Source organism: Chiloscyllium plagiosum, unplaced genomic scaffold, assembly GCF_037043375.1.
Source record: "Chiloscyllium plagiosum isolate Xiang-an unplaced genomic scaffold, Cpla_swu_hap1 HiC_scaffold_33, whole genome shotgun sequence".
Taxonomy (NCBI): domain Eukaryota; kingdom Metazoa; phylum Chordata; class Chondrichthyes; order Orectolobiformes; family Hemiscylliidae; genus Chiloscyllium; species Chiloscyllium plagiosum.
Window position 1 is genome coordinate 25,966,482 of NW_028270171.1, and position 16,847 is coordinate 25,983,328.

Below are 16,847 nucleotides of genomic sequence, written 5' to 3' on the forward strand. Positions count from 1 at the left end.
CTGAGCCACAATAGATGATAATCAGAGCCGATCGCTACAGCTCAACCACTGTCTTTACAAGGCAAATGGCTGCCATTGTACCAAATGCTTGGTCTAAGGGATAGATTTTAAAGGAGGGAAGGGTTTGGGAGAGAATTCGTGAGCTGAAGCACTGAAGATACAACTGCCAATGGTAGGGTGATGAAAGTCAGCCATGTACAAAAAAACAGTTTTGAAGGAGTGCTGTGAACTTGGCAGTTTTTAGGGATTGAAGTGGTTACAGACAGCAGGAGAGACAAGGTCCTCGGGGCATATGTAAACAAGAATGAGGATTTTCAAAAGAGTTTTTGCCAGATTAGGAGTCAGTTTAGGTCAAACAGAATCAGGGTAATAACCTGGTGTAATATGAAGACTGTCGAATTTTAGATGAGCTCAAGTTTACGATGTTATAGATTGGGCAAGGACAGCAACTCCATACATGCTCATCCTCACCTAGATTCTTGACCAATACGAACAGGGCAATTTCTTTGAGAGCCTTCGCAACCACAGGAAGTGACTATAATACAGAGCAGCATTAGAGCCAGTTAGGAGCATAATTGACACAATTCATTTCCAATCAAGAGAAGATGCTCTCATGTAAATACGGAGATTATTGGAGGCAGTAGTCAGGTTCCTAGTTTCTGTTGCCCTGGGTGTTAGCCAAGTATTCCAAGGTAGATGACTTGGATCAAACAGAAGGCTCTAAGTGAGGTAAATGATCTCTCTCTCACACCTCACTCCACTGACTGCCTATATTCTAAAGCCAAGTCTGAACTGCAATGAAGCTTAATGCATTAGCCAAGTTTGTAATCATATTTAAAAAGACCAAGTTTTTAAAAAAACACACTTCTGAAACCAAAGATCTGTGGGAAGATTACCCTGAATTTTGTTATTACTTTGTTGCATAAACAACCTTACACATGGTGAACACTCTGCAAGATATTAACTGAGGATGTAACAGCTTATGCAGTGTCCTGAAAGTGTCCATTTACAGAAAATCAACTGACAACACTGGGTCAGCCAAGGCTGGTCTTAAGGCAGAATTTCTAGCTGTCTGATTTTGCCACAGTCCGTTCAGCCAGCAGAGAACATCTATTCAAGAAACACACTACAGCAATTAGACATATATAGCAAATGGAACTCATGAATGTAACCACATTAATGTCTTTTTATAAAGGCAAAAATCTTTCTCCAGCAGAGTACAGTGATGGGCAAATAATAAAAATAACAAAAATTAGGGACATGAAATCAATCTCAGCCACTCTCTAGCTATATGCTCCCCAGAGAAGGTCAATGCCAGAATTACTCAGTCTCCCAGCCTGGGTGGAAATACTGCAGCCATGAGCTGCAGGCAGGAATTCATATTACGACAGAGCTATGCCAGCTTTGTACTGCTTGAAGCCTCAGGGGCAACAACATTTAAATGCTTTCCATTTACTGTTAATTATTACTGACACCAAAAATGTCTTACCCTGGTTTCAAGTTTAGCCACCAGTATGTCAATAACATCAATCACTCTGTCGTGTGTCAATTACAAGTTACCTTTAATTCTGTTATTTAAGTAATGTCACAGATAATAAAATACTAAAGTAGTTATTTAAACTTTATTGCATTTAAATCCTTTTTCCAAGGGATGGTTAGCTGGTGTTAATAGGGCAGCATGGTGGCTCTATGGTTAGCACTGCTGCCTCACAGTGCCAGGGTCACAGGCAAAATCCCACCCTCGGATGACTATCTGTGTGGAGTTCGCACATTTTCCCCGTGGGTTTCCTCTGAGTGCTCCTGTTTCCTTCTACAGGTTAGGTGGGTTGGCTGTGCCAAATTGCCCACAGTAATGAGGGATGTGCAGTCAAGCTGAATCAATCACGAGGAAATGCAGGGTTACAGGATTGGGGGTGAGTCTGGGTAGGATGCCCTTCGGAGGGGCATGTGGATCTGCCGGCAAAAGGCCTGCTTCCATACCAAATGGATTCTCTGATTCTTTTAATTCCTTTATAATTATTTGTCCTTGTGTTTTACATCGCATGACACAGTTTCTTCCGGAAAGAGTTATTGCTGAGTCTTTCAATCCATGAACAGTTGTTAAAGATTTGTGGTTTACATTGTCACAACTTTCTAAATCCCAAGGCCATGAACTTGAAACAGGACTTGCCCGTTTGACTGTACCCAAACCAGCATTGTGGGTCTATTGACAGCAAATGGACTCATGCACTTTAAGGCAGGAGCTCACTACAGTACCACCAACTGACGAGCAACTGGGCACGGACAATAAATGCTGCCCCAGCCAGTCACGCTCACATCTCATGAGTAAATTTTTAAAAGCATGTTTTATCCTTGTTGCATCTGGATTCTCTTTTCCAGTACCATATCATGGCTTCCAGTTCCACGTCAAGTTAATTTAAACCCTCTCGAATAAATTTAGCCAATCATCCACATGGACATTAGTCCCAACTCAACCATCCAGCCTGTATAGGTTCCACCTCCTCCAAAATATTCCCTGTGTTTCAGGAACTTAAAACCCTCCTGTAATAGCAAGAGGGAAATCAGAATTTGTTTTCTTTAAAGTAACTAATTTCTTTCTTAAATATTCTTAAAAATTGATACTATGTGGGATCACATGATGCCAACCGATGATAATTTTTGTAAAGTTCAGATCAGCAGTAACAAGAGGACTAAAGCTTACATCATCCTCCTGGAGTATCCCATTCCTTTCACTGACTAGAAATGGCAGCCAAGCCAACATGAAGTAATAGTGGACAAGATGTCTGCCTCAGCCAGTTTTGAAGAAAGGAAACCACCAAAACCCATTACTGCTTGACTTTATGCTAATGACTCCATAAATACCTTTCATAAACATAACAGATTTTGGACAGGACATCAAAAAAAACCTGGTTAGCTGAGGGATTAAGCTCAGATAGGTGGCATGGTGGCTCAGTGGTTAGCACTGCAGCCTCACAGTGCCAGGGACCCAGGTTCAATTCCCACCTCAGGCCTCACCACTGAGCTACTGTGCCATGTGTTTGAATAAGCTTCCATTTACAGATTTTTAGTTTAAACGTACTTTGTTAGTCTACCTGTGACAACAGAACTGGAAACAGCTCCATGCCTAGTGATGCGACTGTATTTCTAAACATAAACTCTCAAAAGTCTGATTTCTGGAAAGAATCCTGTATTTTGCCTGTGAAGTGCAAGAGTTCCCATCTTACAACTACTGTCCCGTCAACTACAATTTAACTGCAAAAGGCAGTTCTGAGCAAGGTCTACTGAATGAACCTCCACTGGATAATGATTTATTTAACTCCTAATTCACATGAATAGTTTCTGATATCTCTGATTTTAAGCAATTTATAACTTGTTTCCTTTCCTTTCTTTCCTAATTGTGTGCACGTGCATGTCTTGTGAACCACTCTTCCAGGTTTTGAATGCAGGATGAACTCCTAAAGAATTTGTTGTGGGTCATTTTCAATTGGACTTCACAAACAGGGTTTGGACAAACAGAGAATGCCTATTTTTTAAAGGGGAAAGAAAGTTCATAAAGAATATTAACCACTGACCAACAGAAGTGGAAGACTGCAAAAATAATTCAATTCACCTCATATTCTTGTCTGTTACCACCATACTCTCCAGCATCTTCTCTCCAGCTGCATACTCAGCTCCATCCTCCTATTTCAATACTGACTAACATGAGGCAAAGCCCCTGTTCACTAGCTCATTAAAATTCACCTGCTGGACCAGATCCCAATTCCTATCTGTGTCTTTGCTCCAGTATGATTCATTCCTCACCTCTTGCCCCTGCCAAGAGTACTCTGTAGATCTCTATTTGAAATCATTGACCCAAACATTAGGAATGCAATGCATAATCTTGGAAAACTGTCCTTAATTACTATTGCTGCCACCCTCCCCTCAGGGAGGTGCTCCATACAGATCAGTTTTGGTTGAGAAATAAATCTTAACCAGAACATTATCTAGTGTAGCACCGAGGGTGTGTTGCACTGTCTTTCAGGTGAGACATTAAAACAGAATGTCATCCTTTTCAAGCTGACCTAAAAGATCCCAAGGTAGTAGAGAGGAACCTCGATTATCCAAAAGACATAGGCAGGGAGTATTTCGTTCGGTTAATCGAATTCCGGATAATCAAATGCCGGATAACATAGTTTAGCCAAGCACCGGGACCTTGTGATCTTGCCAGATAATTCAATATTCAGATAATCGAGGTTCCTCTGTATTTTAAACAAGAATGAGGAGCTTTCCCCAGTATCCTGAAGCCAATATTTTTATCCTTTAACCTGGCCTGGAAAGACATGGCAAAGTAGTGACACAGTGCTCTAGGGATGTGGGTTCAAATCCCACCATGGCAGCTGATGAAATTTAAATTCTATTAATGAATCTGGAATCACCTATCTAACCCATACAATTACTATTTCAGGTAGTGAACTCCAAGTGTTACAATCTCCAATGGGAAAAGGCTTCTGCTGCTCTTTTACTTAATCTCTGCTTTTTAACCAAACTTAATTTAGTTTAAAGATCATGAACAGAGATACTTCCATTTCGGGGAGTTCAAAACTAGATGATTCAACTATAAGATGCTCATTAATTGTCCAACAGAGATTCAGAAAAAAACATTTACCAGCAAGTGGGTAGAATGAAGAATTTGGATAAAAAATTGGTTTAAGGGCAGAAAACAAGTGAGTTGTGACAAGTGGTTGCTTTGCCAAACTGCAGGACAGTAGACAGTTATAGTAAACAGGACCATGGCTGCTTCTGATGTATGTAAATGACTTAGATATTGTAATGCAGAGTAAAATGTCAGAATTTGCTGATGACACCAAATTTGGAAGCATGCTAATAAGTGAGATAGATACAAATTGACTGCAAAAAAATATAGTGAGCAAAAAAGGGTGGACAAGTAGGAGATAGAATTTAACACACAAGTGTGGGGTGATGTATATTGGCAGAAGGGATACAGAAAGATAATACAAACTTAATGGCCTAGTTCCAAAAAGCACACACAAAGACAGAGATATGCAGAGACATTTTACTCTGCATTACAATATCCAAGTCATTTACATACATCAGAAGCAGCCATGGTCCTGTTTACCATAACTGTCTACCATCCTGCAGTTTGGCAAAGCGACCATTTGTCACAACTCACTTGTTTTCTGCCCTTAAACCAATTTTTTATCCAGATTCTTCATTCTACCCACTTTCTGGTAAAATACTTTTTTCTGAATCACTATTAGACAATTAATGAGCATCTTATAGTTGAATCATCTAGTTTTGAACTCCCCGAAATGGAAGTATCTCTGTTCATGATCTTTAAACTAAATTAAGTTTGGTTAAATAGCAGAGATTAAGTAAAAGAGCAGCAGAAGCCTTTTCCCGTTGGAGATTGTAACACTTGGAGTTCACTACCTGAAATAGTAATTGTATGGGTTAGATAGGTGATTCCAGATTCATTAAGTGAATTTAAATATTTGAAAGTGGCAGGATATATTGAGAGCATGGTTAGTAAAACACATGGAATCCTGGACTTTATTCATAAAGGCATTTAGTACCAAAGCAGCAAAGTTATCCTGAACATTTATAAGACTATAAGATGTAGGACTAAAAGCAGGCCATTCAGTCCATCAAGTCTGCTCTCCCATTCAATTAGATTATGGTTTACCTGATAATCCTCCACTCCACTTTCCTGCCTTTTCCCATTATGATTCCCTGATTGATTAAAAACCTGACTATCTCACCCTTGAATATACTTAAGTGACATGTCTAAGACCAGACGGCAGATGTTTGAGGTGGGGAGTAAGCTGTTCAGTGGGGATCAGACAAAAAATGTTTTCACCCTCGAGGGTGGTAAAAATATGGAACATGCTGCCTGAAAGGATGGCATAGATACTCTTGCAGCATTTACATAGTATCTCGACAAATACTTAAAATGCCAGGGATAGTAGGCTACGGACCAAGTGCAAGTAGATGGGATTAGTACAGTTTGTTATTTGTAGGTCAACATAGACATAGTGGGCCAAAGGGCCTGTTGTATGATTCGATGACCCAGCCTCTGAAACTCTCTCAGTAAAGAATTCCACAGATTCACAGTCCTCAGAGAAAACAATTCTCACCATATAAAGCTTTGGTTTGGTCATAACTAGATTATTACATCCAGTTCTGGTCAGAACATTTGGATGTGATGACCCTTGAGAGACTGCAAAGGAGATTTAACAGAATAGTTTCAAGGATGGAGGATATTAGTCACAAGATTTAGTTGGGAAAGGTGAGGTTGTGCTTCTTGGAGACTGAGGGAAGATTTGGGGAGAGATGTGCAAGATTTTGACAGGTTTAGATAAAGCAGACAAAGAAAAAACCGCTCTAAGTAGCCGATGGTGCAAGGACTAGGGAACACAGAATTAAAGTTTAGGTTAGGAGATAGAAGTAGAATGTGAAAAGATGTTCTGCAAGTGGGAATGACAGGGAATTAATTCTCTATAAAGATGGTGGAAGCAAAGACAGTCAATGATTACAGAAGTAAATTGGATAGGCACTTGAGGGAAATAAATTTGCTAAGTTGTAGGAATAGAGTAAGAAAACGGGGACTGACTGATTGTGTATAGAAAGTTGGCAAGGACTTAACAAACAGAATGATCATCTTCAATGCCATATTGACTCCATGATGATGATGACCAAAAGCAGCAGTTGAGAAACAGAATAGATGGACATCTAGAAAACACACCTTAGAACATAAGGGAGAAAGGAGTAGAATTATATATTCATTCAGCGAGATGAAGTAGGGTGGGAAGAGGCTTAGTTGAATCATATACACCTGGGGTAGTCCAGTTGGGTGAAACGCACCATTTCTACTCATGGATTTTCTTGAGGAGGCTTACCTGTATAGCGGAATCCATGGATGAACCCACCGGCTGATTTCCTGTAATCGATGGAATGACCAGCTGTCCCAATAATAAACATTCCAGGCAGGTTTCCTGATTCATATGTAGCCTTGATCAATGGATATTTGTTTGTGCGGCCTCGGCCCCTCTGAGGTTTAGTAAGACTGTTAGATAAAACATCAGCAGCAATGAAGGAAAGAATGTTTGTGTTGTCTTCATCAATTTTTTTATATTCCTTTACACCTTAAAGATGGCACCACCTTGTGGGAGCTTTGTTTGTTGAGCTTCAGCCAGTCCTCCAGCAGCAGGCCCATTGGTTGAGGGCAGCTGGACTGCTCAGCTGTGAAGGGCATCACAGCTGGATTAGGCCCAAACTTACTCATTTTGAGCAAAGGCTGCCAGCAGAGTGATCTGGAGCAGAAGCCCTAGCTGATTCCACCCACTACCCCCCAACAACCCCTAGTCCGGTGTTGGCAGCAATGATAGCATCTCAAGAAGCTGATTGGGTTACTCAGCACAGATTGAGTGAACCTGGCGCCTTCCTTGTCCCAACAGCTCATTTTCACACAAACTTGGAGCAACTATAACACGGATTCACTGGGAAACAAGTGACAGATATACCTGCAACGAAAGGAGAAAATACTAGAGAATATGGCAGTGGAATAACATTTTAAAAGGAAATAAACAAGGGGAAGGTATAGATGGGAAAACCCACAGGAAAGCAAATAAGATGTGCACAAGACACTTGCTGCACGTGAACAGTTAAACAGATGGAGCCATTCAGCTTCTCGTTCCTGATCTAGCCACTATTCAGTGAGATCATGGCTGATTTCATAGAATAACCATTGCCCCATTTTTTTTAAACCACCCATTAGTGAACAGAAAACTATTAACCTCAGATTTGATAGGAACAATTGATTTAGCAACAACTGTGATTTGGGGAAAGGTTCCAAAATTCGACCACCGTTAATGTGCATGTGTTTCCTAATTTCACAGCTGTAAGGCCTGACTCTAGGTCAGCTAGGTAAAAACAGTGACTGCAGATGCTAGAAACCAGATTCTGGATTAGAGTGGTGCTGGAAAAGCACAGCAGTTCAGACAGCATCCAAGGAGCAGGAAAATCGACGTTTCGGGCAAAAGTCCTTCATCAGGAGTACATTCCTGTATTCCTGATGAAGGGCTTTAGCCCGAAACGTCGATTTTCCTGCTCCTTGGATGCTGTCTGAACTGCTGTGCTTTTCCAGCACCACTCTAATTCAGAATCTAGGTCAGCTAGGTCTCAATTCCCCTCAAACAGATAAACAGAGTTGACCCCTCTTTTCCCCTTTAAAACCACCACAGCTGGGTCACCCCTTAACTTCTAAGTTTCAGGGAATACAATCTTTGTTTGTGCAATAATTTCTCATCATTTCAACTTTTGAGGTCAAATTTCATTCTGGTCAATCTATGCTGCATTTCCTTCCAAAGCCAATATATCTTACTGTTGGCATGTTGTCCGATCCACAAAGTTGTGTCTAACTAGGGTTAACACAGCTAAAGCCAGCCTCGACACCCACCTTCAATCAAGAGTTCTTTTGCATTTCTTTGCACCACTCAATCATTTGCTAATGATCTATGTACAGAGGAACTTTGATTATCCAACATTCGATTATCCGAATTTCAGATTATCTGGACAAGATCGCAAGGTCCCAATGCTTGGCTAAACTGTGTTTCCGGCATTCGATTATCTGAAAAAAAAAACTCCCCGCCCGTGTCTTTCAGATAATCAAGGTTCCTCTGTACACTGACCCTTAAGTCTCTTTGCAAATGAATGGCTCATTTCATTTGCACGGGCTACAAACATTCACACACACAGGACTCTGCTCAGTGTAGGCAAAAGGCATTTGTGCATACATTGCATTTGTTTCACTGAGAGAAGGTCATGAAGTCTGCCAATCCTTTCTGCACTCATCATGACATGACCTGACCAATTCAAATCTATTACCTATCTGAAAATAATCTGTTCAATAAAATCGACAATTAATAGATTCAGCTACATCTCCATGCCAACTATGGTCCAAACATTCAGCACCCTCTTCTGTATAAATTGGATCTTCCTCACAAAGTCTACTTTCTTGCATTCTTATCCTGATGAATGCAAGATAAAAAGCTTCAACTTTCTGTTTCTTTCAAGTGATCTTTCGAAAGCTCTGAGATCTGGTCTCCTCACATCTCAACAGGATGAGCTCACAAATCATTGCAGGTAGCAAAAAGCATTTAAAAATAGTGAAATGGAATAAAGTTTCCAAGTGGAAATAGGCCGAGCAGGTTTAGGAAACAGAGGAGATGGCTCTTTGGCTTTCAAGGTGAGCTGACTCTGAGACTTCTTCTTATTCTTGCTAGTGATATCTACATCATGTGCAAGGCCAGTATTCATTGCCCCTTAAGGGGGTGGAAGTTCCTCTTTTTGAATCTCTGCAGTCTAATTGGTATTGGCACACCCAGTTCTATTAGGGAGTGATTAAAGCATTCCAATCCAGTGGCAGTGAAGGGATGCCAATATAGCTGCAAGCCAGGGTGGTCTGCAGTTTGCAGGTAGTGGTGTTTCCATGTGTCTCCTGCCCTTGTCCTTCTAGAAGGTAAATATTGATGGGTTGGAATATCCTATCAAAAAAGCCTCGGTTAGTTGCTGCATTACCCCTTGTATATGGTACACACTGCCACCAGTGTGTTGTAGTGGAGGAAATAACTTTTTAAGGTGGTGGATAGGGTGCAGTTAAGCAGGTTGCTTTGTCTTGGATGGTATTGAATTTCCTTAGCGTTGTTAGAGAAGCACACATCCGGACAAGCGGGAAGTATCCCATTACACTCCTGATATGTGCCTAGTAAACGGTCGACAGGCTCTGGAGACTCGGGCGATTAATTCGTCATAGAATTCAATCTCAGACCTGATCTTGTAGCCACAAAAGTTTAACAATCAAGACATTGGAAGTGAATGATTCAGTGACGACAATGTTGTTGAGCATCAAGAGGATATTTCTTCTTACAGGAGATGGTCACAAATATTACTTACTACCTCTCAGCCCAAGACTGAATGCTACCAGGGTCTTGCTGCATGTATTGATATCTGGACAGTCACAAATGATACTGAATATGATGCTTTATCGGGAAAGATGTGCACTTCTGACCTAATGGTCTTTGATCAAGCAGTTGAAGATGGCTGCCTTGAGGAACTCCTGCAGGCCCGTTAAAGGAGGCTTTTCTGCCTTTTTACAGCAGTACTATCTGACAGCCAGTTTAGTAATGAAATTGGGATTTGAGCCCACAAAATGGAGCATTTCTAATTCAAAAGCTGACAAATGGGGGATCCAAAATGGCGGTGACTCAGCAAGTCTGAGTCTATAGTGCTCCTCCCAAGACCTAAGCAAAGTGGGCCACCCTCCTCCACCACACTCACCAAATCAATTAAAAATAATTTTTATTTAATGTAATTAGTGGTTTAGTACTAAATTTATACAGTTCAGTCTCCTGTAAAAATGACTAGGGGGAAAGGAGCCCGCAGTTCTCAGCGGGCAGGAGCCCCTCCCACACCCTCCCCAGCTGCAGCATAGGCGTCCGCAGCTGCCCCGGGGGACTTACCTACGGTGGCGAGCCTCGCGGAAATAATCTCTAAACTCGATGCAAAGATCGATGCTTTCATAGAAGAGTCCCGAAGTCGATGGAATTCATTCTCGTGCGCTACAAAAGCACAGCCGAGACATCAAAGAAATTGAATGCCGAGTCAGAGGGGCGGAGCTAAAGGCCGCGACCTCCGCGGCCATTGCAGAATCGGCCGTGGATCGGGTCCGGACTCTCGAGCAGCAAGTCCGAACCTTAGAGAGTCACATTGATTCTCGAGGTCGTCAAAAAAATATTTGTTTGCTGGGCCTTCCCGAACGGGAAGAAGAAGGCCAGCTTACAAGGTTCCTTGAACAGTGGCTTCCGCAGTTATTGAATCTGGAGGCTGGATCAGGCCAGGTAAGGGTAGAATGGGCCTACCGGGTTGCAATACACGGGCCCGGCACGAACCAGCGCCCACGCCCGGTCCTGTTCTGGCTGCAGAGCTGTAAGGTGAGGCAGATGCTCTTGGACGCCTCCAGAAATCTTGGGAAAGATCCACAAGCCATGACTCATAAAGGATCCAAGATTATGTTATTTCAGGACTTTTCCCCAGCTTTGGTCCGAAAGAGAAAGGCGTTTGATGAAGCAAAGAAGTGTTTAAGGGATTTAAACATTCAATACTCCTTGCGCTACCCAGCTATACTATGCTTTAGCGTTTAACTTCGGATCACCGGAGAAGGCCAAGGAACTTTTGGACTCGCTTAGACAAATTATAAGAGTTAATTGATGTTGTTTTGCCCTACCCCCACCCTGGTTTAACCCCCCCTTTTTTTCCCTTTCATTATCTTACTGTTTAATATTATCTCCGGGGGATGGGAAGAAAGGTTTATTTATTCATCCTTTACTTAGCGATTTCCTTTCCCTTTTTTTTATATATATATAGGCCAGGGGGTCTAGTTAATGTAGATGGGGGGGGGAAGGTGGCTACCTTATCTTACTTTATCTTTGTCCTTGGGAGCAGGGTTGTTTTCCCCTGTTCATATATGTTCATATATGGTATTAACATTACCAAATATATCCAGGTGTGGGTGGGGGATAGGGTACTCACTGTTAGCTCTAGTTCAGTAGTTTACTTGAATTTTCTTTATCCTATCGTGGGGTGCTGGGTCAAGGGTGGAGCACTGGTTGGGAGAGGTTATGATGGGTTTTTTGGAAAGGAAGTGATGCCCCCTGGGAATAAGGGAGAAGATCTCCATTTAAATACGTGTTATACTTTTGTTTACTATTTAGAAATAGTTTCTTTTTATATTGATCTGAATGTACTAAAGAGCTTTTATTTTTGTGAATTTTATATGCTCTATGCTCGGGATGTTTTGGATAAATACGGGTTTTGTTGTGATCTGATGTTAACACATTCCGAGCATGTATATCACTGCTCAATTTATGTGTTATCCGTTGGATTTTTTTTTCTCTTGAATAATGTAAGAATTTTAATGATACACTCTGGTTAGTTGTAAGTTAAATGAGTAGTTAGTTGAGTTTTGTCTCTTTTTTTCTTAGTATTTCTGTTTTCTTGTTTGATAGATTTTGGTTATCATTTATTTAAGATTTAACCGTATATCAATGTTTATACTTGGGTCTTTTTTTTTAGTTTTCTTTTGTAAACTTGTTAAAACTAGTTAAAATTTTCAATAAACATATCTAAAAAAAAGCAGACAAATAGCAAAAGGAGTGACAAGGCCAATCATCAACTGACAATTTCTAAATAATGAGAGAAAATAAGAACTCGCAGAAGGGATCCAGGGTGAACAAGGACGAAGAAGGCAGAAGGGCTAGATGTTAAGTAGTAGTAGGTGTGAGGGGGAAAATGCATAGCGGGCAAGGGAGCATATGAGTGATGCACACAGGGAAGGTGCTGGGAGGATGTACAGGGGTGTGGGGAGAAAGGTGAGAGAGGACTTTAATGGTACAGCCAGCTTGAGAGTCAGGAAGGGAATAATGCTGAGGATGGATCATTTAGGTTCCAGGGAAATTGTGTGGGGGGGGGGGGGGGGCACAGTGACTCAGTGGTTAGCACTCCTGCCTCACAGCACCAGGGACCCAGGTTTGATTTCAACCTTGGGCGACTGTCTGTGGGAAGTTTGCACATTCTCCCCCTGTCTGCGTGGGTTTCCTCCGGGTGCTCTGGTTTCTTCCCACAGTCCAAAGATGTGCAAGTCAGGTGAACTGGCCACACTAAATTACCCATAGTATTAGGGGCATTAGTCAGAGGGAAATGGGTCTGGGTGAGTTACTCTTCGGAGGGTCGGTGTGGACTTGTGGGGCCAAAGGGCCTGTTTCCACACTGTAGGGAATCTAATCTAATCTAATCAACAAAGTGAAAAGAAAAATTGGATACGGAGTAAAGTTGGGCATCTAAGAACTGTTGAAAATTTGGGTCCTCACTCCTTGAAAGGTTTAGGACTAAATTATTAAAGTGAAAGGATAAAACAAAGGATGAATGATTAAACAAAGGCAAGACGATAACTCTAAAATGAAAGTAAGGCAATACTGAAGACAGAGGTTGAGAGTGTAAATTTTATAAAGGAAATGATAAACAAAAGTTGGTATCAGCATTTCCTAAAAGTTTGAGGGACAGTGCAATTATACTTACTTGTTAAAAATGGAAAAGTCAAAATTCCACCCCAAGCAGCGGATGACACGGTCATAAGGCTGACGCACTGAAAAGTTATCAGCCTCATCCACTGATAGGAGGCGCTGGTCGTTGAGTACATCCTGGGATGCATTGTTCCTGTTGAAGTGAAATCGCAGTCTTAGATGCAGCTTTCCCTTTCTGTCTTGTACAATAGCAATATTGGCCAGGTCTCCTTCCAGCAAGCCATCCAGTGATTTCAGCTGGTATGTATCCAGCATGGCATTATTCACAGCCCTGAGGAGCACACAAGAGTGAAACATGAAGAACTGAAAGCAACAGGTTTCTTTGACCTACGAGCACCTAGTGGGGTTAACCGCTCAAGCAACTTCCAAACCTGCGGATCTCGCGAAATCTAAGGAAGCAAAGCAAATGATGATAAGCAGCAACACATAAAACAGCAGAGACAGATCAACTCACCATGACGTGTAAAACAGAACTAATTATCTCCTCTTTCATCAGTGGAGGTAGAACTTGTACATTCAAGTGCTCAAGAAATAATGACCTAATGGGGAACTCCCCTTTTTAAACTCAAACATAAATCATGATGTGCATGAGAAGATGGTGGTGTTGTGGTAACAGCACTTGACCAGTAATCCAGAGATAATCCAACTGTGGCAGCTGATGGAATTTAAATTCAATCATTCAAAAAAATCTAGTTTTAAAAGCTAGTTTTAGTAAATGAGCATGAAACCATCATAAAAATCCATCAAGTACATTAATGTCCTTTAGGAAAGGAAATCTGCAGCTCTTAACCAGTTTGACCGACATGTAACTCCAGACCCAAAGCAACGTGGTTGCCTCTCAACTGCTCTCTGAAATGGCCTTGCAAACTACTCTGTTCTAAGGCAATTAGGAATTGCCAGCATCACTCACATGCTTTGTTTGGATGTTCAAGCACAGAGCTTGAACATTGCTGAAAAAATATAGTTTATCAAAACTTTTCAACTTGTTCTTATCAGGACAATTCTCAAGAAACACTAATATAAAGGGAAAACAACATTTACACCAAATGAGAGAAGGGAATGATTGGTAGAGGCGTTGTTGCTTTAATCAACAAAATTGGTGACTGCCGTTCTCTTGGCAACATCTTGACCAATCAAAGTCAATCTGCTTGGCTTAATATTTAAACAAAGCTTGGCAGTGAGCTGTCAGTTGTTAGTCGGTGTACTCCAAATGGAAATGTCTCTACCTTGACATGCTGTGTCTTTTCAAAGAATAGGTTAATATACATAGTTATTGAAAAAATGCAATTTTGAATTCCTTTGAGTTTATTTGTTCAAAGGATTCATTTAGATAGATATTTATTTTTGGTGGGAGAATCCATAACAAGGGAGGTTTAATCTTAGAACTCAAGCTCAACTATTGCAGTATGTTGTTGGGAAGCAGTTTTGCACAAAAGGTAGCGGCATTCCCTCCTCCAAAATGCTGTGAATTTTGGGACTATTTAAATTTTCAAGACTGGCATTGACAGATTTTTAGGGTATCAAGCGCTACAATAAATTGAAGTAGAGGTTAGTCATGACATGAGTAAATGAATAATAAAAGAGAGCTCAGTGAGCCAAACTACTTCCTACATACAACCCAATCTGAATTTTATGTTGTTTTTAGTTTAAAGGATAGGAGATTTTCAGAAATTTTCCTTCATTTAAGAAGCACAGAATGTTAAAAAGGAAGACATTTGTCTGATCATGCTTATGCTGGCTCTTCAGAACAGCTTTCTCATCAGCTTTATGTTCACTCCCCTTTCCCCTTAAATCAACAAAGATCATTTTGTTAAAGATTTATCTAATTCTGTTCTGCAAGTTATTACCGAAACTGCTTTCACATTCCTTCCAGGCAGGATACTTTAGAATTAGACAACACGGAACAGAGGGAGAACTACCATTTGGATACAGAACTGGCTTGAAGGTAGAAGACAGAGGGTGGTGATGGAGGGTTGCCTTTCAGACTGAAGTCCTGTGACTAGTGGTGTGCCATAAGGATCGGTGCTGGATCCAATGCTTTTCATCATTTATGTAAATGATTTGGATGTAAGCATAAGAGGTATAGTTAGTAAGTTTGCAGATGACACCAAAATTGGAGGTGTAGTGGTGTGGTGTAAAATTCCAAGCAGTGGAATGTGGTGAAACGGTTAAAAATTATGTCCCAATACATGTGTGAATCTAACCGGAATGGAGGTGTTGCTTAGTCCCGTGTGAATCTTCTTATCTGTATGTAACCAGAATGGAATGTGTTTTTTTAGCCTTGCTCTGCTGTTCACATGAATCTTTATATCTGGAAGGGAGTATATCAGCTGGAAAAGTCTCCAGTTCGGTGAGTCTGCTCCGGGGTTACGTTTAACCGCCGAGCGTGGGTTGTTGGCAACCGCTCTACGAGAACTGACGGCTCCCAGTTTTTGTAACATGTAGAGTGAGTATAAGCCAGACCCGTTGTGCGACGCTGCGGGGAATAAAATGCCCATTATTCTAGCAGTCTCGCCTCTTGGTCGTTTGTTCTGTGTCAGACTACTCTCCTACGAACCTGACCTTGAGAATTTTTTAAAACATTTGGCGTAGTCGAGCAGGGTCAATCGCAATTGAGGAGAGATTTTGATACAGAACAATGTTTTGGAAAAAGACTAAGAAACCAGAAGAACAAACTGTGGAGGTCCCGACCGTCCCGGGATGGCATGGATGTGGGCATGTACGTGGCAGTTTGTTTGAGAAAGGATCCCAGTCCTGCCGAAGAACCCCTTGCCTGGGGTACAGCGGAGGATGTGGGCATGTCCAAAAAGCTGAAGCGGAGTTAACAGAATTGAATGGGATTGAACTGAACTGAACTGAGTGGAACTGAAGTGAATCAAATTGAACGGAACAAAATGGAACTGAGCTAAATTGAATTGAAATGGACGGAACTGAATTGAATTACACTGAATTGACTGAACTGAAATTAACTGAAACGAATTGAACTGAATTAAGCATAATGTAACACATGTATTGGGCCAAGCAGTGGAATGTGGTGTAAAATTCCAAGCAGTGGAATGTGGTGAAACGGTTAAAAATTATGTCCCAATACATGTGTGAATCTAACCGGAATGGAGGTGTTGCTTAGTCCCGTGTGAATCTTATTACACACCTCCCCGTGTGAATCTTCTTATCTGTATGTAACCAGAATGGAATGTGTTTTTTAGCCTTGCTCTGCTGTTCACATGAATCTTTATATCTGGAAGGGAGTATAAAAGCTGGAAAAGTCTCCAGTTCGGTGAGTCTGCTCCGGGGTTACGTTTAACCGCCGAGCGTGGGTTGTTGGCAACCGCTCTACGAGAACTGACGGCTCCCAGTTTTTGTAACATGTAGAGTGAGTATAAGCCAGACCCGTTGTGCGACGCTGCGGGGAATAAAATGCCCATTATTCTAGCAGTCTCGCCTCTTGGTCGTTTGTTCTGTGTCAGACTACTCTCCTACGAACCTGACCTTGAGAATTTTTTAAAACAAGTGGACAGAGATGAAGTTTACCTCAGAGTACAATGGGATCCTGATCAGATGAGCCAATGGGCCAAGGAGTGGCAGATGGAGTTTAATTTAGATAAATGTGAGGTGCTACATTTTAGAAAGGCAAATCAGAGCAGGACTTATACATTTAATGGCAAGGTCCTGGGGAGTGTTACTGAACAAAGGACCTTGGAGTGCAGATTC

The 16,847-nt window shown here is 41.4% G+C and overlaps 1 protein-coding gene across 3 annotated transcripts in view; it reads right to left on the reverse strand.

Annotated features, from left to right (window-relative positions):
- Positions 1-16,847, reverse strand: part of foxred2 (FAD-dependent oxidoreductase domain containing 2) — a 57,144-nt gene that overhangs the window by 22,724 nt on the left and 17,573 nt on the right. For 2 of the 3 annotated variants that reach the window (XM_043679975.2, XM_043679978.2), the window contains 2 exons: positions 13,132-13,407; positions 6,897-7,063 (listed from right to left, as the gene is read on the reverse strand). In XM_043679975.2, the coding sequence (XP_043535910.2) occupies positions 6,897-7,063; positions 13,132-13,407 (443 nt within the window). The remainder of the gene's footprint in view (positions 1-6,896; positions 7,064-13,131; positions 13,408-16,847) is intronic. The other variant, XM_087978383.1, reaches the window with a different exon arrangement.